This window comes from Ascidiella aspersa, chromosome 4, assembly GCF_963924565.1.
Source record: "Ascidiella aspersa chromosome 4, kaAscAspe10.2, whole genome shotgun sequence".
Lineage (NCBI taxonomy): Eukaryota > Metazoa > Chordata > Ascidiacea > Phlebobranchia > Ascidiidae > Ascidiella > Ascidiella aspersa.
The window spans coordinates 34935038-34962337 of record NC_139450.1 but is presented as its reverse complement, the minus strand read 5'-3'; the positions used below and the strand labels follow the sequence as shown (position 1 = coordinate 34962337).

The 27300-nt window shown below is 43.0% G+C and overlaps 2 protein-coding genes across 2 annotated transcripts; both read right to left on the bottom strand.

The window, feature by feature from the left end:
* Positions 1-865: 865 nt before the first annotated feature.
* Positions 866-7520, bottom strand: LOC146157699 (uncharacterized). The gene is made up of 8 exons (XM_083388300.1): positions 5993-7520; positions 5789-5830; positions 4397-4432; positions 4134-4187; positions 3495-3578; positions 1901-1945; positions 1173-1232; positions 866-999 (listed from the first exon to the last, which is right to left on the bottom strand). The coding sequence occupies exons 1-8, from the start codon at positions 6132-6134 to the stop codon at positions 866-868; spliced, it is 597 nt and encodes a 198-aa protein (XP_083244426.1). The 5' UTR covers positions 6135-7520.
* A 933-nt stretch (positions 7521-8453) lies between these two features.
* LOC146157698 (proprotein convertase subtilisin/kexin type 4-like) lies at positions 8454-25734 on the bottom strand. Its single transcript, XM_083387548.1, has 16 exons — positions 25471-25734; positions 25263-25367; positions 22623-22733; positions 21398-21526; positions 20171-20336; positions 16628-16800; positions 16068-16280; positions 15903-16003; positions 15454-15554; positions 15225-15391; positions 15001-15146; positions 14808-14929; positions 10225-10334; positions 10108-10159; positions 9761-9814; positions 8454-9535 (listed from the first exon to the last, which is right to left on the bottom strand). Exons 1-16 carry the CDS (start codon positions 25669-25671, stop codon positions 9009-9011), a joined length of 2478 nt encoding a protein of 825 aa, XP_083243674.1. The 5' UTR covers positions 25672-25734; the 3' UTR covers positions 8454-9008.
* Between the last annotated feature and the right edge of the window lie 1566 nt (positions 25735-27300).

Genomic DNA, 27300 nt, shown 5'->3' with positions numbered 1-27300 from the left:
ACACATCGACCCATTGATGAGGGAAGCAATTGAAAAATATATCATACCTCGGTTTGAGTTGTTAGTTAATAATGTGCAACAACAAACCAGTCATTAAAAAGTCTCTTTGCTATTTGTCTTTGTTTGAATGTTGTTTTATGAAATGCAATAGTACTCGCAACCGCAAGAAGCCTGCAGTCATAATCGAACTCTCACAGTTGGTAAAACTTCGGCGGCTCCGCTTGGTTTAATTGACACGATGATATTAATATGCATAATGATTTTTCATATCGCTTTTTACCTCAGTTTACCTTTTAAGTAAACAAGGTGCATGAGTTCGTCACAACAACTTTAAGGGTTCACCAAACCAAAAAAGGTTAAAGAGTACTGGTGTAAAATACAATTTTAATTCTTAGAAAACGTTATTCTTTTTTCGTTATTTAAATGCAATTTAAATAATAGCACAAATATGAAATAAAAAAGCGTTTTTATTCTTGATATAGTTTTGAAACCTAAACAGTACGAAAAATCAGGTTTGTAAAACGCTTTTCTATATTTATATTTCCTTTGGTTTTGTCATGGTTAGTTTGTAGGATACGCTAGAAAGGGAGTAATACGAAAAACACTAAACACTTTAATGAAATGTAGGTACATTTATATGCTCCGCTCTTGTGTAAAAAACATCTGCCAATCGCATAAACAGTTATATTTTAGGTTTTACATTTTAAGTTTAAACACAATTGTGTCATGATGAGCACTTTTAAGCAGACTTGCGAAGTTGCGAAGGACAGCGAAGCACAAGAAAAGAAGGAAACTTTTGTTAAACTCTGATAAATATTTTTACAAAGCATGGCAATAAAAGTTAAAACGGGGGTATTATTTGACCTTAGGCACCACCGTCTCCCCCTGAACCTCCTGCACCCCCATCCCCTGCACCACCGGAACCTGCACCCCCATCCCCTGCACCCCCGGAACCTGCACCCCCATCTCCTGTACCCCCGGAACCATCGCCGCCGTCCCCTGTAAAACAAGCAAGCATTGTTAGATAACAAAGGACGACAATCACTCATCGAATACGTGAAATGCAATTGTTGTTAACAACTAGTTGTGGTGATCACGTGAATACAAACATGATGGGTACGCCGTTTCCATTCGTCCCCACCACAAACGAAGCTAGTTTAAAGTTAGTTCACCTGCGTCAGGCGCTGATTCGGCGACTGCATCGTTGGCAGTTGGTCCTTCCGCTTCTTCAGCTAAAACAAAAAACGTCGCTTAAATTTCAAATAAATTTGTATAAAGGTCACTGCTTTTAAAAGTTTCCTATTTTAAAGCCTTGAACGTTGGTGGTAAAACGGTGAGTGGGTTATAATGCAATCAGCCAAAGCTTGTTGCGGCCTTGTTGTCTTGGCTTGTCCACTTACGACCCGCGCTAAGATTGTTGACCCAGGTTAGGGCTTAATTGTAAGCAGGATTCGTTGAGTGTGTGTTAAGTGTTGGCGGGTGCTTGTAAGTGCTTACAACACAAGCCACTAAGGAATGTTGCCAACCTTCAAGCACTTCCACAAACCAACACAAGACTACTACTGCAATACGTTTTATAAAAAGAATATGAAACAATTTGATGGTCGTTTATAGAAATGAGGCAAAATTTATTTCAAGTTGACACAGGCCACACTAAACCCTATATCTAAGTGGTTCTTAACCATTCATTCGAATCACTGGCGGTCGTCAGTTTCACGGGTTAGAGGAGAACGTCCGTTACCACACTGCCTACTAGTGCACGTTGCCATGGCCTCCCAAACCGTGCTATTGGCCTATTTTGACTAAGTACATTCAAAAATTACCCTATGACATACAGTAACCCCATGACCTTCAATAACCCAGTGACCTCCAATAACCCATGACATTTCTATTTTCTCACCTGTGGCAGCTTCTTCTTGTTCTGTCACTTCAGGTTTGCTTGTTTCTGCAACAAACACGTCATACAAGTTAACACATCATATATGTGATGTCATGCGTGTTAGCAAGTCATGACGTCATACACGTAAGCAAGGTATAGCGCATACCGGGTTTCTCAGCAAGGGTAAACATGCGCCCTTTCGTGCTGTTAGTTTAGCAATAAAATAAAAAAACTGAATAATAAATGTGGAGTAACTTTGATGATTGTTCTTTGTCGGTTATTCCGACAAAATTTCTGTGTTACATTTAATATATTTTAATGTGTGATTGACGCAATAAAGTGCTTTTGTCAGTATATATTTCAAAAAGTAAGTAAAAACGAGCAAAAACACCGTTAAGGTTATGACAAACATTCCAACAACACAAAGTGCTACAAAACTCAGTGACTGAAGTATTGTGACGTCAACAAACGTCATTGTTTGCACCTGTTTCAGTCGTTTGTTCATTGTTCTGATCACACGTTTGTTCGCTAACAGAAGGCTCCACTTTCAAAGAGTCTGAACAATTCGTGACGTCATTATACCAATATTTCAAATGCATGACGTCACTATGGTGTACCTCATTACGTAATTAACCCAAACCACGCTGAGCAGTAAATAATAACTTATTAACTTGAATGTTATGTTAAAACTGATTAATTATAATGACAATAAATAATGCCGATTTTACTTTTTCGCAAAAAACATAGACACGAGCCAGCCATGAAACATATCCATGCCATTTAACCTTGGTTATTCTGATCTACGGTCTCAGTTTGTTGGGTAGGTTCAGTTTGTTGGGAGGGCTCACTGTTGTATGAGATCTCTGCTTGCTCTTGGACCGCTTCCGTTGTCTGTGTTGCTTCTGTGTGACATCATCTGCTTAAGTTTCGACTAACTGTTCGCATGCGTTTGTGCGTCGCTCTCAACCAGCTCTATGCTTTCTAAATGTTGCCAAGCAGTGCATAGACAGTGTGTGTTGTAGATTCATAGACAGTGTGTGTGCAGATTCATAGACAGTGTGTGTGCAGATTCATAGACAGTGTGTGTGCAGATTCATAGACAGTGTGTGTGCAGATTCAGATTATTCAGTAGATTGAATAAGTGGGATTCGAACTATTAACCTTGAGAACTCTTCTGCTAGAATCAAAATGGCTACAAAACCGTGCTGATTGGAAAACTATAAACAACTACTCACAAAATCAACGAAAATCAGACAAATTTCTAAAGTTACAAATACAAATCAACATTAGGGTGCGGTCATTAGGACCAGTTCGCTTTCCTCTTTTTTCTTTTTTTTTTTTTATAGAGAGACGGTTATTGGTTTAAAACCATGTGACCAGTTACATTCACACGTTTCCGTGCATCACTAAATATTTATTTATTTCACCCCAGAAAACGTACAACAGCTGGCAGGGTTAATAAAAAATTGCCTTTTATTTATCGTGGGTTTAGGTTCTTTTCAAATTACGGGCGGAATGATTTTTGAATTTCGGGCCATTTCCAAAGTGTGAATCGCCTCAACCAATCAGCAAGCTTCAAGCAATCACGTGACAACCTACGTCGCTTCCGCCTCACCTTGCGATTCCTCTTGGGTTACTTCCGGTTCCGGTTCGGGCGTGGGAACCTTTACTTCCGGTTCCGGTTTATCCTCTTCCGGAGCTGGTTCATAGAAATTAAAATAACATTACTTCCGGCAGGTGGCGCAAAAGAGTTAGTGGGGGCAAAATTTTAAACTAATTTAAATTTAATGGTGAAAATAACGGCCCAAATAGACGTTAAAAGCGACATGCTTTATTTTCAAACGTTTCGGCAATTTCTAATGCCATCATCAGTGATGATAAAGCATGTCGCTTTTAACGTCTATTTGGGCAGTTATTTTCACGATTAAACTTATGAACAGATCCCTATATAGTGTTCCTAATTTAAATTTAAAAAGGAATTATCTGGATTTATGTTTTATTTAGCAAATTAAAACGTGTCCTCGAAGTTGGTTGATAAAATAACAGTTTTGTTTGTTTGATTGAAATATTTATTTGGATGTTTAGAAATTCAGCGTCTAACCGGTGTTTGTGAATATTTGTGTAAACTTTACTCAAAGCAGGAAATTACAAACAGATAATAAATTATTTATCAGTCTTTGCTTATTGGTTTCGGAAAGGAAGGAGCAGGGATACACTGGAAATAACTTTTAAGGGGTTACTAAAGGTCACTCACGTGTTGGGGTCTTTTCGGGTTCAGGTTTACTTTCTTCGACTGGTTTTTCGGGTTCTGAAAATATAAGTGTCATTTGTTATTATTAAAGAAGATTTTTAATAAATAACCAGTAGGTGTTTATGATTTGTTTACCACCACTCCACTTGTCGCTCAATACAAACTAACCAGCCCTGTTCACATAAGTTTGTAATAAACCGTAGCCTACAACGAAAAAGTAAAAACATAAGGCGGTTGTGGGAACATTTCCAGTTCAGCTTACTGACCTGGTTCTGTTGCTGACGTCGTGGTTTGTTCTCCAGCTAAAAATATAAACAAGCCGGTTTACATCTTTTAATTACTCGAGCAAAACTTGAACCATTTATCTTTAAATGAGACGAGTTAATGATCAGAATAGTGCGTGGATGGTTCCACTTGAGCAAATAAATTTCCACCAGGTTTATCGCATTCACTTTCGCACAACTTGCTTCTATTGGCGTAGGCAGGTGTTGTCATAGCAATCAGGCCAACTTTGGGATATTTGCGTTTGAACTCTGAGTTGTTTGCTGAGCCAACATTCTCGCCGGGATTGTACGTCCTGGCAAACATAAGCCCGCTTCACAAAGTGGCGGCTGCAAGTAAGCCTATAGCTCAACCAAACACAACTCAATGAAAATCGGTAAACCTTGTTATGTAGTTACGTAAATCAACAAATTAGCGAGGCCCATATTCATTTGCCGTTAGCTTAATATGATTTAATATAATTTCCCCAACGCAGGAACTTTTTGTTTCACCGCAACATCGACAAGCGACTTTAGCCAGAAGACCCTTGAGTGGGCATTTACCACGAATCGTCACCAACGAACATCCAGCTTCAATTAACGAGCGCTTTTGTGTTGAGAGGTTGGCGGGACAAGACCGGCCTACCGCAGAATCAAGTTACAACTGACAGCTCGAAATATCAGGTTCCCTTCGTCGTCAAAATAACTCATAACAACAGCGCCTCCAGTGGGACGTAGTGACGTCATTAATGCCGAAGAGTCGGCTTTACTCGCCAAGATATTGATCAACTTTTCGTTGAAAACCAGTGGACAGTGTGGCTGTATTTCAACGTCCAGGCTGTGGGTCGCCAATCCGTCCACCAACGTAAGGTTAGCGTGAAATACGCAGTGTGACGTCACTATTAGGGGCGCGAAGCAGCTACACCTTGGACACACAGACATAGCACAAACGCCCATAGCAAGCATGGAATCATCAAATAACACGGAGTATTTAACATTTTATAACACGAGAGCAAACACAACTTCTTGTTGAGTTGGTTAAATATTGAACTTCTCAGTTTAAAGGCTCGTTATGGGTTGGAGCGGTTCTAAGGAAAAGTAAACATGGACCAAGACATCTAAGATGAAATATTTATGGCGCAGTTTAATGTTAACCGTTTCGTGTGAGCGAGGCAATATTGCATGCCTATAACATCCCATTATTACCTCACTTTGTCTATGTTAAGTGTTAGGTGGGAATTAAAATTAAAGCTAACAGCCAAAAACCGCGGCACAGTATAAACTTCAGTTCGTTAAATCTAAACTTAGGCCAACCACACACACATATATACGAACACACGCATACACACACAAACATAGACGAGAGCGCTAAGCAATAGCTCTGGTATTTTTTCTTACTTTCTGTTGAAGATGCGTTGTTTTCTTCCGCGACTGGTTTCACTAAAATTTAAAACATTTATTTAAATTGTATAAAAATTATTTTGCGTTGAACACGCAATTGTCAAAGTAATGTTTAAGGAAAATGCAAATTTATCTAAAGGTTGCCAATTTTCAATACCTTACCCCTAGCAACGCACCCCCAGCTAACCCCTAGCAACGCACCTTGCTCGACTTTGGTTTGTGTTTGAGGCGATTCTTTCCTGGGAGTCGGTTTCACAGTTGCTGTCATCTCACTTGTTCCATTAGTAGCTTTCTTAACTGGGGCAGCGCTCACTGCTGTTGTCTTGCTGTTCATGCAACCCATTGTAAATAAGGATAATTACTGCTGCAAATACAATGAACATATGAAGTAAGAACACACATACATGCAATACGAGTATAAATGCGTGCTGCAACCAGCTTCAATATATTTCTCAAACCGGAAAATGCGTTGGTTAGCTAAACTTTGATCGAATAATCACAAAAGCCGTAACAAGCCACGAATATGATGAGTCAGCATTTGTGATTGTGTATATCAAGTTTATAAAAACACGTGAGTCACCGTTTGTCGGCTTAAAATGCACACAATAGACATTAGGTTGGATGAAAAGTGTTGCAGAAATCTGCACAATTACAAGTATGCCACAATATAAGTGTTGATTCCAATGTGTGGAAAGTAGAAAAGCTAATCGAATCAACGCTCCACCGAGGTTTTATGTGCAACAACAAAAGAAAGGTTTCAAGTTTCACAAGGTTTGAAGGACGCCCAGAATCCAACAAATAAATACATTGGGAAACAACTGAAGTGATCTCCCTTTCATAATTGCATTAATAACTACACAATACGAATCCAACATTAGGATTCTGTTTTAATGATTTAGGGTTTTAATTCACAAATAAGGTTGGTTAAATCCAAAGTAATCAGTGATGAATATTATAACAACAAGTTGTTAATCCAAACAAGAATTATTTCGCCGCGTTTTCACCAGGAAACCACCAAAGCTCTCAAGGTACCAGCTGTTTCCTAGCAACAGCGCGGTGTCTGTTTATTTGACGACGAACAATGGAATTTCACGCGTTATGTCGTCACAATGGAATCGAGTGCTGAACAATGGCCGCGAGATGTCTGCGTTTAACAATGGTGGGACAAAGCGCACCTTCGCTCCACAATCGTCGCGATTTATCGTCGCGATTCAAGCCCCAGGAACAATGTAAACAAGCCTGGGTTCGGGGTTTGCTGGGAGCTTCAGTAATTCACTGAAAACGACACAAAAAGCAGATAATGGAAAAAAAGCAGATAATGGTAAACCGCGTTCACATCCACTTTCCACTTAAAAAAGTACAAAAACTTTACTTCCAATAGACAAACTTTTAATATTGACTAGAGTCGTCTCCCTTGCTATTTGGAAAGGCTGCTTCGTGGTGATCCAAACAAACAATTAAATCACACGAATTAAATTTCATTAGTAACTTCATAACACGTTTCTTAACTACGCATAACTTGAAATACTAAGCCTGTATTCAAAAGTACATCAAAATATAACATGCCATACCTGAGTAAATTGCACTACAACACATGGATAAAATGGCGGATTTTCGTTAATGCTTAAATCCGCCTTTTACCAAACATTTATTTAATCTTAAACGTATCAAACAATAAATCCAACATATCTGACTTTAGTTTATTTGCCCCGAACTGGTGTCAATATATAAGCTAACAACTCGAACCTTACAACGTGAGCTTCCAATGTCGCTCGCTGCAAGCACTCTTTCCACCAACGAGTGAAAACACGTCCCCAGTGAAAACAAGCTTCGCGCAAAACCAACAATCAGCACAGCACCACTACTGACACCAAGCGGAAATTTAATAATACTATACTGACCACCAACGGCGTTGGCGAGCATTTTAGGAGAAATGTCGCATATTTTTACAGCAAGTACTTTAAAATGCTAATATGTTGTTTTCCAATTGTAAAATTGGTCTTCCAGCAAGTTTTACAATTGAAACAAAGCCTCGCAGCAAAAATATATTCATGTTGTTTCCAATTGTTAAATCTTGCTTAAAGAGTTTTTTGGGTTACAGTTTTAATTATGCGTAAAATACCGTTTAAAAGCAAAACTGGGTTACAGTAGAAAGTAAAATCTAAACAAAACATTTTAACTGTCCTGAAATGTTTGTTGTTAAGAACTGTTTTTTCTTGCCTTGCTTATTTTTTACGCAGTTCTTGATGTAAAATACTTTTGGGCAGGGCTGCGGAGTCGGACTTGGGACTCGAGTACGACCACATAAAATTACCCGAGTCCCGAGTCCGACATTGGCAGTACCAAATTTGAAAACTGATGTAGCCGCCAACTGGAAATTGTAAAGTTGGAATATTTTCCAACCATGTGTTGTGAGTGAATGAATTATACGACACCCATAAGTGGATTGCTAAATATCCACGTTATTTTAGTTGCATAAATTGGTGAAATACAGGCTGTTGAGTCAGGGTCGGACTCGGGACTCGACGAAATCGCACATTTGACCGGAATCGGACTCGAGTTGTTTTTAACCGACTCCGCAGCCCTGCTTTGGGTTTGGAATCAATTCTCAATAAACTGAGACTGAGTAGTATTTGCTTGATAATGACAAAACAATTGTTCGTCAAATCCGTTTATTCGAAAATAAATACGGGTAATAACCAGAAGCGAAACTACAAAACAAGAGAAGTGCAAGAAACGTGGCGGACGATGATTGGTCGGTTGAGCGATGACGCACAATTAATTGTTCTTATTTTAAAATGTTTGAATTTCACGTAGAATAACAAACTACAAAAGAAGTAAAGCGTCAATAAAATGGAAGGTTTCCAGCACACGTCATCGTGACGTCAGTATACGTCATCCAAGGAAGAAAAACCAAGCAGATAAAGCACGAGTAAATAGTTACGAGGGTCGCAGGTTCGAATCCCGGCGACGGCGTACCAAAGAAATATAAGGGCACTTTAGGGGCTTCCCCTTCTACACTACTGCAATATCACGTTCGATCCAAACCAATAAAAGTGAACATCGCAAAACCTGAGGGGTGCATTCACCACATTGCTCCCCACAAGCGTGACGTCATTAATAATTTGTACCTGGGGTCAAAGGTCGTGACCCCTGTTGCATATTGCACGGGGTTACATAATTTCACTGACAACTTGTTACAGAACCGGGTCTTTCCCTAGAAACCACCCTCGTGGTCGAGCAAAGGGGATTTCCCCGAAGTCCGAACCACGTGGCCATTCTTACGCTTGGTGCGTCCCCCGGTGGCGACCTTGACAGGATTGTCCTCGTACTCGTCAAGGTCATCGTAATATTCCAAACCCGAGTCGTTTATAAGCCTCGAAATAGCGCCATCTTCCGACGGGATGTATTTGTACGCGTCTCCGCTAGAGGCGCTGCGTCGTTTGTTGATGACGAATATTATTGCGCAACAAAGGAAGGCGAGCGCTAGGATGGAGACCGCGACCATGTAGTAGACCCTGGTGGGTGTGGGCGGGGGTTCCGGGGGGAAGCACCTGTTCCCCTCCCCCATCCTGGCCCCAGACACGCATTGTACGCAATCAATGAAGCGTGACCCGGCGCAGCTGTGACAGAATGAGGGGCATCCCCGGCACACCAGGCCACCGCCCTCTTGCACCGCGTAGTGGCCGACCTCGCAGCTCGCCACGCACTTCGATCCACTCAGCGCGAAACCAGCGGAACACACTGTGACGTCATCAGTTGTGGTTGACGTCAGGACGTGAGGAGAAAAGCCAAAAAGAAACAAATTACTGGAGGGGAGTTAGTGAGCGGCCGAAAGTACAACGACCACAACATCGAGGCACAAGTTTGTGGTTGCTGCAGTTGCGGGCGGCAACAACATTACAGCAACAACAACAACAATAACAAAATTAAGCAACAATAAAACAACAACAACAAGCAAATGCTCACCCAAACATCCAGGCTCCGATGAAAGTTCGATCTCGCAATTCTCGACAACGTGAGCTGAATAGAAAGTAGTGTTACGTCACAATCGTGCAGCATCACACCAACATTTAAACATCGTATGTGTTTGATTTTATCGGGGTCTTTGGCATTTTGACCCATATACGGTCACATCAATGATTTAAACACATGTAATTTTATTTAGTCTACCCCATTGTTGCGTCATAGCGTGCTGTTAGCTCGTTGTGATGAAATAAGTTTTGCTTGTTACTCTAACTGCGAAGCTAACAGCTGTGTTATTGAAAAAGTAAAATGTGAAAGGAAGGAACAAAGGAAGGAACAATGGAAGTTACCTGAAGGACTGGGGGTGGTGGCGACACTCGGGGGCGCTGTCGGCTCAACTTGCTGCAAAAAACATCGAATTTGAAACTTTGTAGAACTAAGTGTTAAAGTGGTTAAAATGTTGCAACCTGTGGTGAATCTGTTGCTTCATCGGGAAGCTGGACGTCCTTTGGTGTGGGGATTCCCCAGTCGGACTTCACTGTACCGTGGAGGATCAAGTTGAAACCAGAAAGAGTTCCTACAAGGAAAAGCTTGCTGTGATCGATGCTATATCTCACTACACCTTGTATGTACAGCGCTGGGGCTTACCCGATGTTGGATGAAGTTGGGGGCTTACCCGATGTTGGGTGAAGTTAGGGCCTTACCCGATGTTGGGTGAAGTTAGGGGCTTACCCGATGTTGGGGGAAGTTAGGGGCTTACCCGATGTTGGGGGAAGTTAGGGGCTTACCCGATGTTGGGTGAAGTTAGGGGCTTACCCGATGTTGGGTGAAGTTAGGGGCTTACCCGATGTTGGGTGAAGTTAGGGGCTTACCCGATGTTGGGGGAAGTTAGGGGCTTACCCGATGTTGGGGGAAGTTAGGGGCTTACCCGATGTTGGGTGAAGTTAGGGGTTTACCCGATGTTGGGTTAGGGTTAGGGGCTTACCTGATGTTGGGTGAAGTTAGGGGCTTACCCGATGTTGGGTGAAGTTAGGGGCTTACCCGATGTTGGGTGAAGTTAGGGGCTTACCCGATGTTGGGTGAAGTTAGGGGCTTACCCGATGTTGGGTGAAGTTAGGGGCTTACCCGATGTTGGGGGAAGTTAGGGGCTTACCCGATGTTGGGGGAAGTTAGGGGCTTACCCGATGTTGGTAGATACTTAAACGTCCATAGTAGGATTCCAAATCCAAGCGTTTTCAGAACGCTTCCTATTGGCTGAAATTTTATGACGTAATAGATTCTTATTAAGCGCAAATGTACTGTAGTACTTGACGAAAAATAAAAAGTCAAAACATCGTTTATTGTCGTGTCGGTAAATAGGAGAAAATTAATTGGCTTATGGGTAAATACTTTGACACCGTTTTGAATTTTACGCCGTAAAAGAAGCGCAAAATAACCACACCACTGTTATGTTAAAAAACAAGCGTTAGCAGTATATGTCTCAAAAATTAGTTCAAGTGTGTTTAAACTTGACCAATGTGTGAATGCAGGTGTGCAAAGCCAAAACAGGCCATTACAAAAAAATTGCGTACAGTCTGCTTAAATGACCGTACGCAACTATGCAGGGTATACGTACTAAACTTAATAACTTCGTTTTGTTTATTATTTATTAAAACATAAATATTTTTGTCATGTGCGTTTGAACAACCAACTTAATTGGCAATTTTTTTTGGCTGCCTTTTACTCATTTCTAGCTGCCATTTTAGTAACAATAGCCTGCAGTTTCCTGATTGCAAATATCATACAACTTGAATAAATAGGATGATCAAATCTGCAATTGTGTGACAAACTTTGTATTATTTACCAGGCGGCGTGCCACTTTCCTTTAGGTTAGAATTAGTTGATTATGAATCTGTTGTGGTGGTCTAAGTAGGCTAATTGAAGCACACAACTTTACCCAGTGATTGTTAAACACACCTCAGGATTAGCTATATAAGACTGATTGACTTGATTGTATTTTAAGTTGGCACTTTGGTGCAATATCTACAACACTTACAATTTTTGCCTCATTTTCTGATTTTCATTAAGATCTTAATTAGCAATTTTTGAGTATGATTAAAGTGCAACAAACTAAGAAGGATTTTCTGCTTGTGTACAGTTGGTGTGTACTGTTTCAATCATAGTTACCATTTTTTTAACGATAATAAATTAAATCAAAAACATCTAGATTTATTATAAAGAAATCTAAAAACTATTTTTGAAAATATTTAATACGCTTGGACATAACGGGTTTTGCCTTAAGCTTTAGATTTGCTGTTTTAAAAAACATTTTACTGAATATGGACCAGTTATGGAAATCTTGATTTATTAACTCACTAATTAATTGTTTTTCAATTAGCAAAAATTTTAAACTTAAGAAATTACTAAAATAATTATCCTTGACATTAAATCTGCCACAATTTTAGATTACACAACATTTTTTTATAATAATCTAAAGAAACATCTAAAATCTAAATTATATATTTAAGATCCTAAAGTCCTAAACAGTAAATTTCATTTAAAAAAAATGCCTGATTGATAGGAATGGGATGTTCAAAGTAGAATACCAGAGGTATTATTAAATGGTAGTTTCAAATCCAGAATGTTATAAGTTTTTTAATGGTAAATATTGATTTGTTGGTCCATAACATGAATGACATTAAAGCAATTAGGATTCAAATTGTAAGAATGCACTTTACCGTTTGGTTACGACCTAAAGGGGTGAAAACTAAACTATGATGTTGTTGTATACATAATATTTATTTTGTGTTCTAATGCATTTTATTTCAACTTTCTTAATTTGATAGGCATTTCTATTTATAACTAACTAGGTTTAACATGCTATGAATAGTCTTTTAGATGATCTTCAATGGAGTTGTAAATGTAACAGAAGGGAACAGGCAATGTGGTATGGTTGTTCCTTAACCCGTTCCCATGGAGCCCTATGTAGCTCAGGTGAAAAAGTGACTGTCCCTGTTGAGCCAAGATCTTGGATGCAAGCCTCATGTCATGGCTAGATGTTGCTTGCATCACAGCCTGAATTACTGAAACTGATTTTAAATGAATTATTTCAAATATTACAGTTTAATTTTAATCATATTAATTGCAAATTCACATAAGCCGGAGAATGTGTATGCAAAGTTTAAAGTCATTTTTATTTAATCTGTGAAGTGTTTTTTGTGATTTTTTCTGTTTTTTTAATACGTAAGTCTCCTTATCTAGTGTTGTCAATTTTTGGTGTAATAAAGAAAGCATGGTCAATGCATATGTTAGGTATGTGCACATTTAAAAACAAATACATTTTTTGTGAAAACAGTTGTTTCTAGAATATATATATCAGGGGTCGCCACATGCGGCTTTTAACCCAGTTGTGTACGGCTCTTCCGTTCATGTTGCAAATATGATTTTTTAGAATGTTTCGATTTCGTTTGGTCAACTTTATGGTGTGGATTATTGCCGGTTCCGAGTTAGTCTGTTTGCCTTAAGGCCAACGTTTCTTTAACAATACTTTTGAAACACGATACACGCAAACAAATTAAATAAAAAAAATAACAGGGAGAGGCTATTCTTTTTGTTTCATGTGTGTAAGGTGCGCGGCTCTTTGTGGTTAACCAAGTAACAAAATGTGCTTCAACATGTAGGCATAAATTAAAAGAGCCTCATTAAAAATCGCACCACAATGCATATTATTTTGGTTAGGGACTGGTTTAGGTTTTGGTTTGGTTAAACATTATTAATAAATATAATAATACTTGACCCACGTAAGCCCAAGCGCTAACACGAATAATGTTAGCAATATAAGCCCCCGGACGAAAATGTGGTACGACAGCATTGCAGCGGCTCGACGTGTCCTATTATCAGAGTTAAAAATATGTTCAAAATACCCGTTTGGTATTTTTCTTCTATAAGAAAACTAAATTATCTAGTAGGCCGTTCAGCTGATCGTCTGTTACGTCATAAAATTATATCTGTGACGTCATAAAATTCCAGCCAATAGGAAGCGTTCTGAAAACGCTTGGATTTAGAATCCTACTATGGACGTTTAAGTATCTACCCCCGATGTTGGGTGAAGTTAGGGGCTTACCCGATGTTGGGGGAAGTTTGGGGATTACCCGATGTTGGGTGAAGTTAGGGGCTTAACCGATGTTGGGGAAGTTAGGGGCTTACCCGATGTTCGGGGAAGTTAAGGGCTTACCCGATGTTGGGGGAAGTTAGGGGCTTACCCGATGTTGGGGGAAGTTAGGGGCTTACCCGATGTTGGGTGAAGTTAGGGGCTTACCCGATGTTCGGGGAAGTTAGGGGCTTACCCGATGTTGGGTGAAGTTAGGGGCTTAACCGATGTTGGGTGAAGTTAGGGGCTTACCCGATGTTGGGGGAAGTTAGGGGCTTACCCGATGTTGGGGAAGTTAGGGGCTTACCCGATGTTCGGGGAAGTTAGGGGCTTACCCGATGTTGGGTGAAGTTAGGGGCTTAACCGATGTTGGGTGAAGTTAGGGGCTTAACCGATGTTGGGGGAAGTTAGGGGCTTAACCGATGTTGGGTGAAGTTAGGGGCTTACCCGATGTTGGGTGAAGTTAGGGGCTTACCCGATGTTGGGGGAAGTTAGGGGCTTACCCGATGTTGGGTGAAGTTAGGGGCTTACCCGATGTTGGGTGAAGTTAGGGGCTTACCCGATGTTGGGTGAAGTTAGGGGCTTACCCGATGTTGGGTGAAGTTAGGGGCTTACCCGATGTTGGGGGAAGTTAGGGGCTTACCCGATGTTGGGGAAGTTAGGGGCTTACCCGATGTTCGGGGAAGTTAGGGGCTTACCCGATGTTGGGGGAAGTTAGGGGCTTAACCGATGTTGGGTGAAGTTAGGGGCTTACCGGTGTTGGGGGAAGTTAGGGGCTTACCCGATGTTGGGTGAAGTTAGGGGCTTACCCGATGTTGGGTGAAGTTAGGGGCTTACCCGATGTTGGGTGAAGTTAGGGGCTTACCCGATGTTGGGTGAAGTTAGGGGCTTACCCGATGTTGGGGAAAGTTAGGGACTTACCCGATGTTGGGGTGTTGGAGTCTTTAATCTCAAGAATCCAGGTTCCCCTTGGGTCTTCGTCCCACGAGTGTGTCGTCATAAAGGGCCACTTGGTGAAGCCCCGCGTCGACATATCGCTGTGTCTGAAATCAACAGCAATTAGTTCAAGTAGACATTAGTTCAAGGTCGAGTGAACCAAAGCTGCGATGTTCACCTTCTGCCGAGCAGGGTCGATCGGGTTCCGAGGGGTGAAGTTAGGGTGATCGTGAGGTCGCCCCTGCGTTGGTTGCGGAGGGTGAGGACAGCTTGCACATGTTCCAGCCGATCCACCATCACCCCTCCGTCGTCACACGATGAAACCTGGGGCAACAACAACAGGGTTAGCACAAGTTGGGGGTAAGCAACCCACACACGCGGGTGAAGCGGGGAACCACCTACCAGGACAGGCACCCTTAGGGTATTCCCCGAGCTGAATATTCGGGGTGGTTGTTCAGGGGAAATCACCGAAATGTTGCAGATGTGTTGCTTAGGAACAAGCGTCCAGTTGGTTGCCATGTCAACCATCCCGAGCGCGTCCATCAGACCGTAACCGAACGAGTGACTTACTATGACAAAACAAACGCGTGACAATCACCTTACATTGCTACAATAGTGACGTCACACTCACCAGGCCTCCCGACGGCGTTTGTCTTCCAATCCGACTCGAGTCCTTCCGACCTGGCAGTTCTCACCACTAGGTGCTGCATGTCGCGCCACGTGAGGTCACCACTAAAGGGAAGCACACGGTTACGTCATGTGATGACGTCATGAGGTAACAACCGATGACGTGAGGAAAGACTGTGTGCTAAATTCAGAGTTACCGGGGCTAGGGGGCATCGGGGTCAGTGGTTGTAGGGGGGTCGGGGTTTTGTCGAAACATTAAATGAATTTTAAATATTTATAAAGATGTTGAAGTCATCACATAAGTTGTCTAAGTCGGCCAACATTAACAACATTAATATTTCAACCATCATTCTGAGGCAACGAAACAAAGTAGAGCGACGTAATCTAACGAAGCTGTGAATCACTTAAACCAAGTAAATACCGCATTAATATTAACAACGAGTTGTGACTCACTTCGCTTCCAGGGCCAGCGCGCATATCCCTCCGGCCAGTGGAGCCGACGCTGAGGTGCCGGTGTGCTTGTTGGTGCACCTGTGACGTAGGTCTGTCGTCACCTGTACACGTCACAAGTTGTTGTGATGTAAGTGTTACGTGTTACGTGTCACCTCACTTACTCACCACTTGCTTCTCGCCGAAGGTTCCACTGCTGTAGGTTGCTGCCAAGGTGGACGAGCACGACTCAGAGTACCACGGTTTCTTCTTACTCTCAGTCGTGCTGCTGATGGAGAGGGTGAATATGCTGTTGGTGTAACCATCGCAGTTGCAGTTGTCCTCATGCCTCCCTCCGTTACCTGAAGCCCACACGAAGATCGAGCCTCTACCTCCGCGGCCCTGCACATAACCACAAGTGCACATAGAAAGGGTTGCTTTGATTGGGAATCCAGGTAAATGTAGTGTTTTAACTTCAGACACCAGCAACATAATTTTGCATTCACGACTAAAACCAACTCAATACAAAGGTTCTGGATCATAATGAGTCACGACGTAGCGCGCAATAACCAATCACATTAATTATTAAAAACAATACACACGACGTCACAACTCCACAGAAGGTGAAAATTATGACAACTCCGTATTTGAACTCTTTCCCAACTTGAGTAATAAAGGCAAGTACTTTTTTAACACAACAATTACCAGTCATTTTGTTAAATGCGAACTGTTCAGTTCGTTAAACTCACCAACTTAACTCCTTCCTCAAAAGCGATCTTAGCTAATCTCGCCGGTCCATCGACAGTTCTTCCATCATCGTCCGGTCCCCAAGATGCGCTGTAGATGTCAACGTTCTGCGGTTTCAAACCAATCGAAGCTGCTTCAACCGCGTCAGTAACCGGGCCGTCCAACATGCGAACACCTGCACACAAACAACAAATAAATCGACTGGGCCGTCCAACATGCGAACACCTGCACACAAACAACAAATAAAATCGACTGGGCCGTCCAACATGCGACCTATCCCAGATCCCGGCGTTATACGCGACCTACCCCCGATCCTGGCGTTATACGCGACCTACCCCCGATCCTGTCGTTATACGCCACCTACCCCCGATCCTGCCGTTATACGCCACCTACCCCCGATCCTGCCGTTATACGCCACCTACCCCCGATCCTGGCGTTATACGCACCACCTACCCTCGATCCTGGCGTTATACGCCACCTACCCTCGATCCTGCCGTTATACGCCACCTACCCCCGATCCTACCGTTATACGCCACCTACCCTCGATCATGCCGTTATACGCGACCTACCCCCGATCCTGTCGTTATACGCCACCTACCCCGATCCTGTCGTTATACGCCACCTACCCCGATCCTGCCGTTATACGCCACCTACCCCCGATCCTGGCGTTATACGCACCACCTACCCTCGATCCTGGCGTTATACGCGACCTACCCCCGATCCTGTCGTTATACGCCACCTACCCCCGATCCTGCCGTTATACGCCACCTACCCCCGATCCTGGCGTTATACGCACCACCTACCCTCGATCCTGGCGTTATACGCGACCAACCCCCGATCCTTTCGTTATACGCCACCTACCCCGATCCTGCCGTTATACGCACCACCTACCCCCGATCCTGCCGTTATACGCGACCTACCCTCGATCCTGCCGTTATACGCCGCCTACCCTCGATCCTGCCGTTATACGCCACCTACCCCCGATCCTGCCGTTATACGCCACCTACCCCCGATCCTGGAGTTATACGCCACCTACCCTCGATCCTGCCGTTATACGCCGCCTACCCTCGATCATACGCCACCTACCCCCGATACTGCCGTTATACGCCACCTACCCCCGATCCTGCCGTTATACGCGACCTACCCTCGATCCTGCCGTTATACGCCGCCTACCCTCGATCCTGCCGTTATACGCCACCTACCCCCGATCCTGGCGTTATACGCCACCTACCCTCGATCCTGCCGTTATACGCCGCCTACCCTCGATCATACGCCACCTACCCCCGATCCTGCCGTTATACGCCACCTACCCCCGATACTGCCGTTATACGCGACCTACCCCCGATCCTGGCGTTATACGCCACCTACCCTCGATCCTGCCGTTATACGCCACCTACCCCCGATACTGCCGTTATACGCCGCCTACCCTCGATCCTGCCGTTATATGCCGCCTACCCCCGATCCTGGCGTTATACGCCACCTACCCCCGATCCTGCCGCTATACGCCACCTACCCCCGATCCTGCCGCTATACGCCACCTACCCTCGATCCTGCCGTTATACGCGACCTACCCCCGATCCTGCCGTTATACGCCACCTACCCTCGATCCTGCCGTTATATGCCGCCTACCCCCCCGATCCTGGCGTTATACGCCACCTACCCTCGATCCTGCCGTTATACGCCACCTACCCTCGATCCAGCCGTTATATGCGACCTACCCCCGATCCTGCCGTTATACGCCACCTACCCTCGATCCTGCCGTTATACGCCACCTACCCTCGATCCTGCCGTTATATGCGACCTACCCCCGATCCTGCCGTTATACGCCACCTACCCTCGATCCTGCCGTTATACGCCACCTACCCTCGATCCTGCCGTTATATGCGACCTACCCCCGATCCTGCCGTTATACGCCACCTACCCTCGATCCTGCCGTTATACGCGACCTACCCCCGATCCTGCCGTTATACGCCACCTACCCTCGATTCTGCCGTTATATGCGACCTACCCCCGATCCTGCCGTTATACGCAACCTACCCTCGATCCTGCCGTTATACGCCACCTACCCTCGATTCTGCCGTTATATGCGACCTACCCCCGATCCTGCCGTTATACGCAACCTACCCTCGATCCTGCCGTTATACGCGACCTACCCCCGATCCTGCCGTTATACGCCACCTACCCTCGATCATGCCGTTATACGCGACCTACCCCCGATCCTGCCGTTATACGCAACCTACCCTCGATCCTGCCGTTATACGCCACCTACCCCCGATCCTGCCGTTATACGCCACCTACCCTCGATTCTGCCGTTATATGCGACCTACCCCCGATCCTGCCGTTATACGCAACCTACCCTCGATCCTGCCGTTATACGCCACCTACCCTCGATTCTGCCGTTATATGCGACCTACCCCCGATCCTGCCGTTATACGCGACCTACCCCCGATCCTGCCGTTATACGCCACCTACCCTCGATTCTGCCGTTATATGCGACCTACCCCCGATCCTGCCGTTATACGCAACCTACCCTCGATCCTGCCGTTATACGCCACCTACCCTCGATTCTGCCGTTATATGCGACCTACCCCCGATCCTGCCGTTATACGCAACCTACCCTCGATCCTGCCGTTATACGCCACCTACCCTCGATTCTGCCGTTATATGCCACCTACCCTCGATCCTGCCGTTATACGCGACCTACCCCCGATCCTGCCGTTATACGCCACCTACCCTCGATCCTGCCGTTATACGCCACCTACCCTCGATCCTGCCGTTATACGCCACCTACCCTCGATTCTGCCGTTATATGCGACCTACCCCCGATCCTGCCGTTATACGCAACCTACCCTCGATCCTGCCGTTATACGCCACCTACCCTCGATTCTGCCGTTATATGCCACCTACCCTCGATCCTGCCGTTATACGCGACCTACCCCCGATCCTGCCGTTATACGCCACCTACCCTCGATCCTGCCGTTATACGCCACCTACCCCCGATCCTGCCGTTATACGCAACCTACCCTCGATCCTGCCGTTATACGCCACCTACCCTCGATTCTGCCGTTATATGCGACCTACCCCCGATCCTGCCGTTATACGCCACCTACCCTCGATCCTGCCGTTATACGCCACCTACCCTCGATCCAGCCGTTATATGCGACCTACCCCCGATCCTGCCGTTATACGCCACCTACCCTCGATCCTGCCGTTATACGCCACCTACCCTCGATCCTGCCGTTATATGCGACCTACCCCCGATCCTGCCGTTATACGCCACCTACCCTCGATCCTGCCGTTATACGCCACCTACCCTCGATCCTGCCGTTATACGCCACCTACCCTCGATTCTGCCGTTATATGCCACCTACCCTCGATCCTGCCGTTATACGCGACCTACCCCCGATCCTGCCGTTATACGCCACCTACCCTCGATCCTGCCGTTATACGCCACCTACCCTCGATCATGCCGTTATACGCGACCTACCCCCGATCCTGCCGTTATACGCAACCTACCCTCGATTCTGCCGTTATATGCGACCTACCCCCGATCCTGGCGTTATACGCGACGCCGACGCTGCAAACTCCATTGTCTGCTTGGGCGGCGACTTCTCCTGCGCATCGCGTCCCGTGTTTGTTCTCATCGCTGGGGTTTAACCTTGGGATCGGGTCATCGTCGTTCCCGTTGATGTCACCGGAAGCGCCAGGGTACTGTGACGAAACAATGGACGTCTTTAGTTTAACAAGTTATACCGGACTCCAGCCATAAAACCGAAGTAAGAACAACATCAACGTCTTTACCCCACACCCCCCTACTTTAGCCCACACCCCCCTACTTTACCCCACACCCCCTACTTTACCCCACACCCCCCTACTTTACCCCACACCCCCCTACTTTACCCCACACCCCCCACTTTACCCCACACCCCCCTACTTTACCTCAACCCCCCTACTTTACCCCAGACCCCCCTACTTTACCCCACACCCCCCCACCTAACCCCACACCCCCTACTTTACCCCACACCCCCCTACTTTACCCCACACCCCCCTACTTAACCCCACACCCCCTACTTTACCACACACCCCCCTACTTTACCCCACACCCCCCTACTTTACCCCACACCCCCCACTTTACCCCACACCCCCCACTTTACCCCACACCCCCTACTTTACCTCAACCCCCCTACTTTACCCCACACCCCCCTACTTTACCCCACACCCCCCTACTTAACCCCACACCCCCTACTTTACCACACACCCCCCTACTTTACCCGACAACCCCCTACTTTACCCCACACCCCCCTACTTAACCCCACACCCCCCACTTTACCCCACACCCCCTACTTTACCCCACACCCCCCTACTTAACCCCACACCCCCCACTTTACCCCACACCCCCTACTTTACCCCACACCCCCCTACTTAACCCCACACCCCCCACTTTACCCCACACCCCCTACTTTACCCCACACCCCCCTACTTTACCCCAAACTCCCCTACTTTACCCCACACCCCCTACTTTACCCCACACCCCCTATTTTACCCGACAACCCCCTACTTTACCCCACACCCCCCTACTTAACCCCACACCCCCCACTTTACCCCACACCCCCTACTTTACCCCACACCCCCCTACTTTACCCCAAACTCCCCTACTTTACCCCAAACTCCCCCACTTTACCCCACACCCCCTACTTTACCCCACACCCCCCTATTTTACCCGACAACCCCCTACTTTAACCCAAACTCCCCTACTTTACCCCACAACTTACGTAGTTCTTTTCGAGGTCAGGATGCGTGTATTCAATTCCATCGTCCAATATCGTCACTGCAACGTTCTTACCGGTGAATCCCCTTTCCCAGGCCTCAACTACACGCATGCTTGGTTTCTTACTGGGGAGCTAAAAACAGGGGTATATGGGGTTAGGGGGGGCATACAACTAGTATATGGGGTTACACGAACTTACGGGTGTGAATAACACTGTCATTTTGGGTAAGGTTGGTGTAACATGCGTAAGGCCTAAAATAAGTAAGTGCCTTAAAGTTAGGGAGCAATGCTGTGAGTAGAATGAAAAATAATTTTATACAAAGATAGATTGTATGTGGGACATACAATGCCATCCCATTTACCATAAGGAGGTTTACAGGCAGATATGACTGGGACGTTTAGCTTACGCCGATGGATAAACGTATTATTTAGCAGAAAACAGGAATCAAACCAGTGTGTGTCGGATAACATCCTCTGGCGACTATTTACCAAGAAAAACAAACGCCTGAGGTTGTTTCAATGCACAGAGTAATATTACGTTCAACCGGCGACATTTAATATGGAAAGTAGAACAACGACAAGCAATTGACTGGTTTTGATATTTTATTTATCGTTTGTTTGGTGTATTTTGACTTAATAATTTACACCATAACCTCATTCCTAATCCCCCCAGTTTCTCCACCTAACATAAAAGCTTTCTGGCTTGTTGTGTTTTTAGCCCCGGGACAAATTGTTTCGCTGATTGTACAAGTGATCCGACAAAAATGTGACAAGAAACGCAGGAAACTTAAAACGTGGCATTGGTTTAACTTTCCAGCTTGGATGGCAACAGGTGTGCGGTTGATAAATGACCTGTCAATCAAAGCCCGGCTAACGTTAACCAACAAATATGAGGGGAATATTTGCACGATAGCAATCTACTATTGGCACAGCTGGCACTAGATTTAATCAACGGAACGTCATTTAATGTCTTAGTGTTGTCAGCATTCTAAGATGCTGGAATATCACGTCCCTACTTTAGCGACCCACCCAAGCGTGACTTCACTTTGGGCGAAATAGCAGACTAAGTTGGGAGAAAGTCACTTTGTGCAGATTACCGAGGCCTCGGGTTGGCTAGCTGCGCCTCAATTACCGGGATCGTGAGCTGAATATACCCCAGTAATCCCCCCCAAACTTGAAGGGGTCGGGTTACACACAGACATGTGAGCACATTATTAAGTTGAGCTCACCAAGTACCAGGTTTGTCCCCACAGTGGGTCGTTAGGAAAGTGGCTTCGACCAAGCTCCACCAAATCTCGTTTTCTTCTAACTTTTGCCACTTGCTGTTCCGCCCAAGCAACCTGCAACAAAACAATTGTTCAAAACTAGTGTTGCTGTGGCAATTACAGGCATTTCTGCTTGATGACACACAATCGCCATTGACACGTCACTACCGCCTATTGTCGCTCGAACTTTGAAACATAACAAGTCACACAATCTATTTATCATCGCAAACATATTTCAATCCAACAATGTATAAATGGCATCATATGTTTAAAGCATGTTCACCGAGTTTATGTGGAAATGTAACTTAGTTCACAATATTTTCAAGTTTCTTACGCAAAAAATACTTTTTAAACGATAACTTTACAGATATAGCTGGAAATGCGATTTGCAAACGATTTAAATTTAAAATGTTAAGTCGAAACTGAACCATCTACATATCAAGTGTTTAAAAATGTTTTCAGTTTCAATACAACCTACCGTGAATATTTCACAATTGCATGTAGACAATGAACTTGCTGGTAATGTTGGAAACGAAATGGTCTGAGCAATCTTTCCACGAGCAACCAAGCATTGTGATGTAACAATGGGCCGGTTGTGCTTAATGGGACCAGCAAAGTGGACCACAAATAGTTTGCCAAAGAAACTGCACAACCTCTAAGATTTGTGCTTCGTGTGTTCAGACAAACGATCGCGACATAAGATAGCTACGTGTCGCATTGTGACGTCATAGGCCCAGGCCATATCGTATTTGGGGAAATTACCACAAATTAAAGTATTCCGTTCGGAAGCAAAAAGGTTGTGCAGAATTCTTGCGAATAATTAACTCAACTATCTTGATATTGAGGTTAAATTTTCAATCACGATGATGGCCAGCTGACACGACAATCAATTTGTACAGTGTGTACAATCTATTGTTTGCACAGAATAAAACAGCTGTGCATACAAATCACACATATAGTACACACAATACAAGGCAGCAGACAATACGTCTGACATCTTGTTCCGTTTACCATTAACATACATCCTTCCAACGTAAGAACATTATCTATCGGCTCCAAGGAACCCAATTAGCTTCCAAAAGAACAAAAATGTGAAAACATGAATTATTCAGCGGCAGGAATTCGCTGAACGAAAATACCACGAGACAAGTGTAAACAAGTTTGGTTAATTAGCGCGGGTTTGGGACACTAAGCGGTTGTTGGGCCAAAACTTCGATCAATAAACAACTTATCAACGCAAGAATCTTCAGCAAACTTACACAGCAAGGGCGAAGTCACCAATAAATTCTTCATTAAATAATTAGCTGCGAGATGCGGTTTTATTTTGTTTGGCGACTACGAACAAAAACGAAGCGTAATAATGTTCTGGTTTCAATCAGAGCTCATTAGCAGCTCGCTAAATGGGCGTTAAGTAGAACGCGCGACAATTCAAACAAATATCGATTGTTGTGCAATACCCTCAGCGACCTTGACGGCCTAAGTGACCTTGAAAGATGGTTTCCCACAAACGCGCGAAACCTGGATTTCCCACAGACAGCGCTCGCGTCCCTTTGTTACGTCATACCGGCAAAAATCGCACCTGGGAATTCTGATAGACGACTTATTATCAGGGGGGCATTTACTTGCACACAAACGGTGACAGGTAAGTTCGGGATTACCTGGTCAATATCTTGCTTCCAGAACAATTTAAATTTAATTAGTTCTGGGAAATTGCAAAATTATAATATAGTATTTAGCCTGAGGCATCGTGTGTGTGTAAAGTTATGAGATGAGGCATCTGACCTTCCTGAATTATTCATATTTAAACCAGCCTTATTACCCAAAGCCACATTTTATTGCAAATACGATCCTCTCTCTGTGAGATCAAAAATGCCCAATTACTTTTGTGCAAAGGTTAAACATTTTTAACATTTGGCAATTAAAGCATATGCAACTCAAAATTTAGTTCGGACAAATGTTTATATTTAAAAGATCTATTATTTATAACTGTGCCAAATTTTGTTTTCCATTTTTAGAAAGTATTATTTATTTATTATTATTTACATTAACATCACTAAAATAAAAAGTACTACAAAATAAATCTTAGCAAATTTTCGTAGACTTTTCACAAAACAAAAATACTTGTAATAAGAATATCAAAGCCCATACAGAAGTAGGTATCATTTTGAACGTTTCGAATATATAACTCTTTATTCATTTTCAACATCATGTTGAAATGGATGTTGAAAATGAATAAAGAGTTATTCGAAACGTTCAAAATGATACCTACTTCTGTATGGGCTTTGATATTCTTATTACGTCTTACTACAACCTCCAACCATTATGCTCCACAAAATACTTGTAATGAACTAACGTCACCGGAGACAATATTTACAGAATACAACTTTTTCACATTATTAAAGAAACGAGAAAAATAATATTTAAGACAAAATACAAAATTTGTTGGGTCTGACCATCCATAATGGACATCTAAAAACTATTTTTGACTGGAAATGTATGTTATTTAACAACAACTCCATCAAAACAACCCAAATTCAAGTCAAGTAGATTATACAAAATTAAGCGCGTTTTATATACAATAATAAAGATGATACAACAACTCACTTTTTCATGAGAAACAAGGTTTAAATGATGTTCTGAGCTGCTTTCCAATGAACGTTTGCTAACGTGAGGGTGGGAAAAACGATAAAAGTTTCCACTTTGCAAAATCTACAAATTTAATCAAGATTTCATAAATTATTAATTAATATTAAGTGAAAAACACTATTATACAAGATAGTTATATTTTTTTTAAATTAAATTACTTTAGTACCTTTCCCATGTTAATGAATCCATGGGCGTCAGCAACTTCATTTGCGTTGTTTTCATCCCCAATGATTTCTACGGCCCATTCGTTGTGGAAATGTTGTCCATTTGTGGTTTGAGCAAGAAGGAAACATAAAATCAAGATTTTTACCAACTTTGGAGCATTGATTAACTTTGTTTGGAAGCTTTTGTTGCTTCCATGAAGCATTTCAAGGATGATTTGATTGAATGAAGTCTTAATCTCAATTAATACTTTTTAAATTAAGTTAGCAACTGCTAAATCATACAATGTGATAGAAACATACAAAGATAAATTTAAACATACAAAGTCTGAACAAGATATTTACAGATTGCCTCAACTTTGTCGGTTAAAGACGACAACGAAAAAAAATATTCAGACAATGCATTTCTTTTTAACATATCTTATAAAATGACTGACATTAACATTAACAGAACAGTGCAAAAAATATTTAATTTTGAACTGTTTACATAAACAACACTTAAATCCACAATAAATAATACAAAAGAAAGCAATTAATTACAAAATGAGCTTTAAATTAAAATTGGCAAATATTAGTGAGCAGTAGTACAGTACATATTCAATACTAGTCTTTTAAAAAAGCTTCAGTCTTATGCAACAAAAAATAAAATCTATGCTCCATTAAAACGTCTTAAGATTTATTATCTTTTAATTTTGTCTGCTTTTACTTATTCCTATTTATGCTATATTGGTAAAATGTATTCCTGTATATTGACTGGTGTCACGATTTCTTTAAATACGCTTTCATGGGTGATAAGTTTAGCTTTTCTAAATTCTGCTCATAACGTGCTGCTTCAAGTTTCTGAACTGTTCAACTATTCCAACGTTTTATTTATTCCGATTCTTTAGTCACTTTACTTACAGACAGCAACGATATTAAACTAAAAACTTGTTTAAAGTTAACTTTTCCCGATAATGTTTCTGCCAACGCAATATTTAACCATTTATGTTTTCAAATACGTATATCTTATTAAGTTCATGTTTTTTTTGTTTTTCTGTTTTTTTGATTTGGCGACAATGAAACTAAAGAGTAAGGCTGTTTAGTAAAGCCATTGGCTTTTTTTTTTAGTTTAAATGTTCACCTGCTTCGCTCGAAACAAACAAAACTAAGTATTTCATCTTTAAAGCTCTCGTTATTTCAGTGACGTCACATATTTTCTAAACTTTTTCGTCAACTACTAGAACCATAGAATACTTACAATTCATTGACAGTTTTGGGCAAAAAGTTGTGGTGGATTTTATAAGTTTGAAAACAAATTGCCTTGATCAACTAAACAATTAACTGCAAACAAAACTGTTGTTCAATTTTTGATAATTTCCAGGTTTGTAGCTACCTTTTATTACTAAGAAGTAGAAATACAGCCTGAGGCTATTTAATGGTAATCACAAATAGAAACCAAACAAAAACTAGTTTTACGCTTCATTTTTGGAATAAAACAATCGAACGTTTCTTAGAATATCGATTGCAGTCAAATTAAAACTAAAATGTCGGAATCACACAATAGAATACGTGTCAAGTTTACGGAAAGTTAGAAAATCCTGAAAATCGTAACCGCTAGGTAGGGATAGAGAGGTAACTAACGTCAAACACCGTTTCAAATTAGATTCAAAAGATTTATCTTATTAGGAACTACTTTGCATAATGCCTGGTGTTTTTCACGAGTCATAACTTATCAGTGGACCCTAAACATCAAGGACATTAAACTGTTTTGAAAACAATTCTGTTCGTGTGACAAAACTTACTCGTTACCCGGTAACTGTGCCTGGTCTTTAACAATCTAATACGTACAATGATTT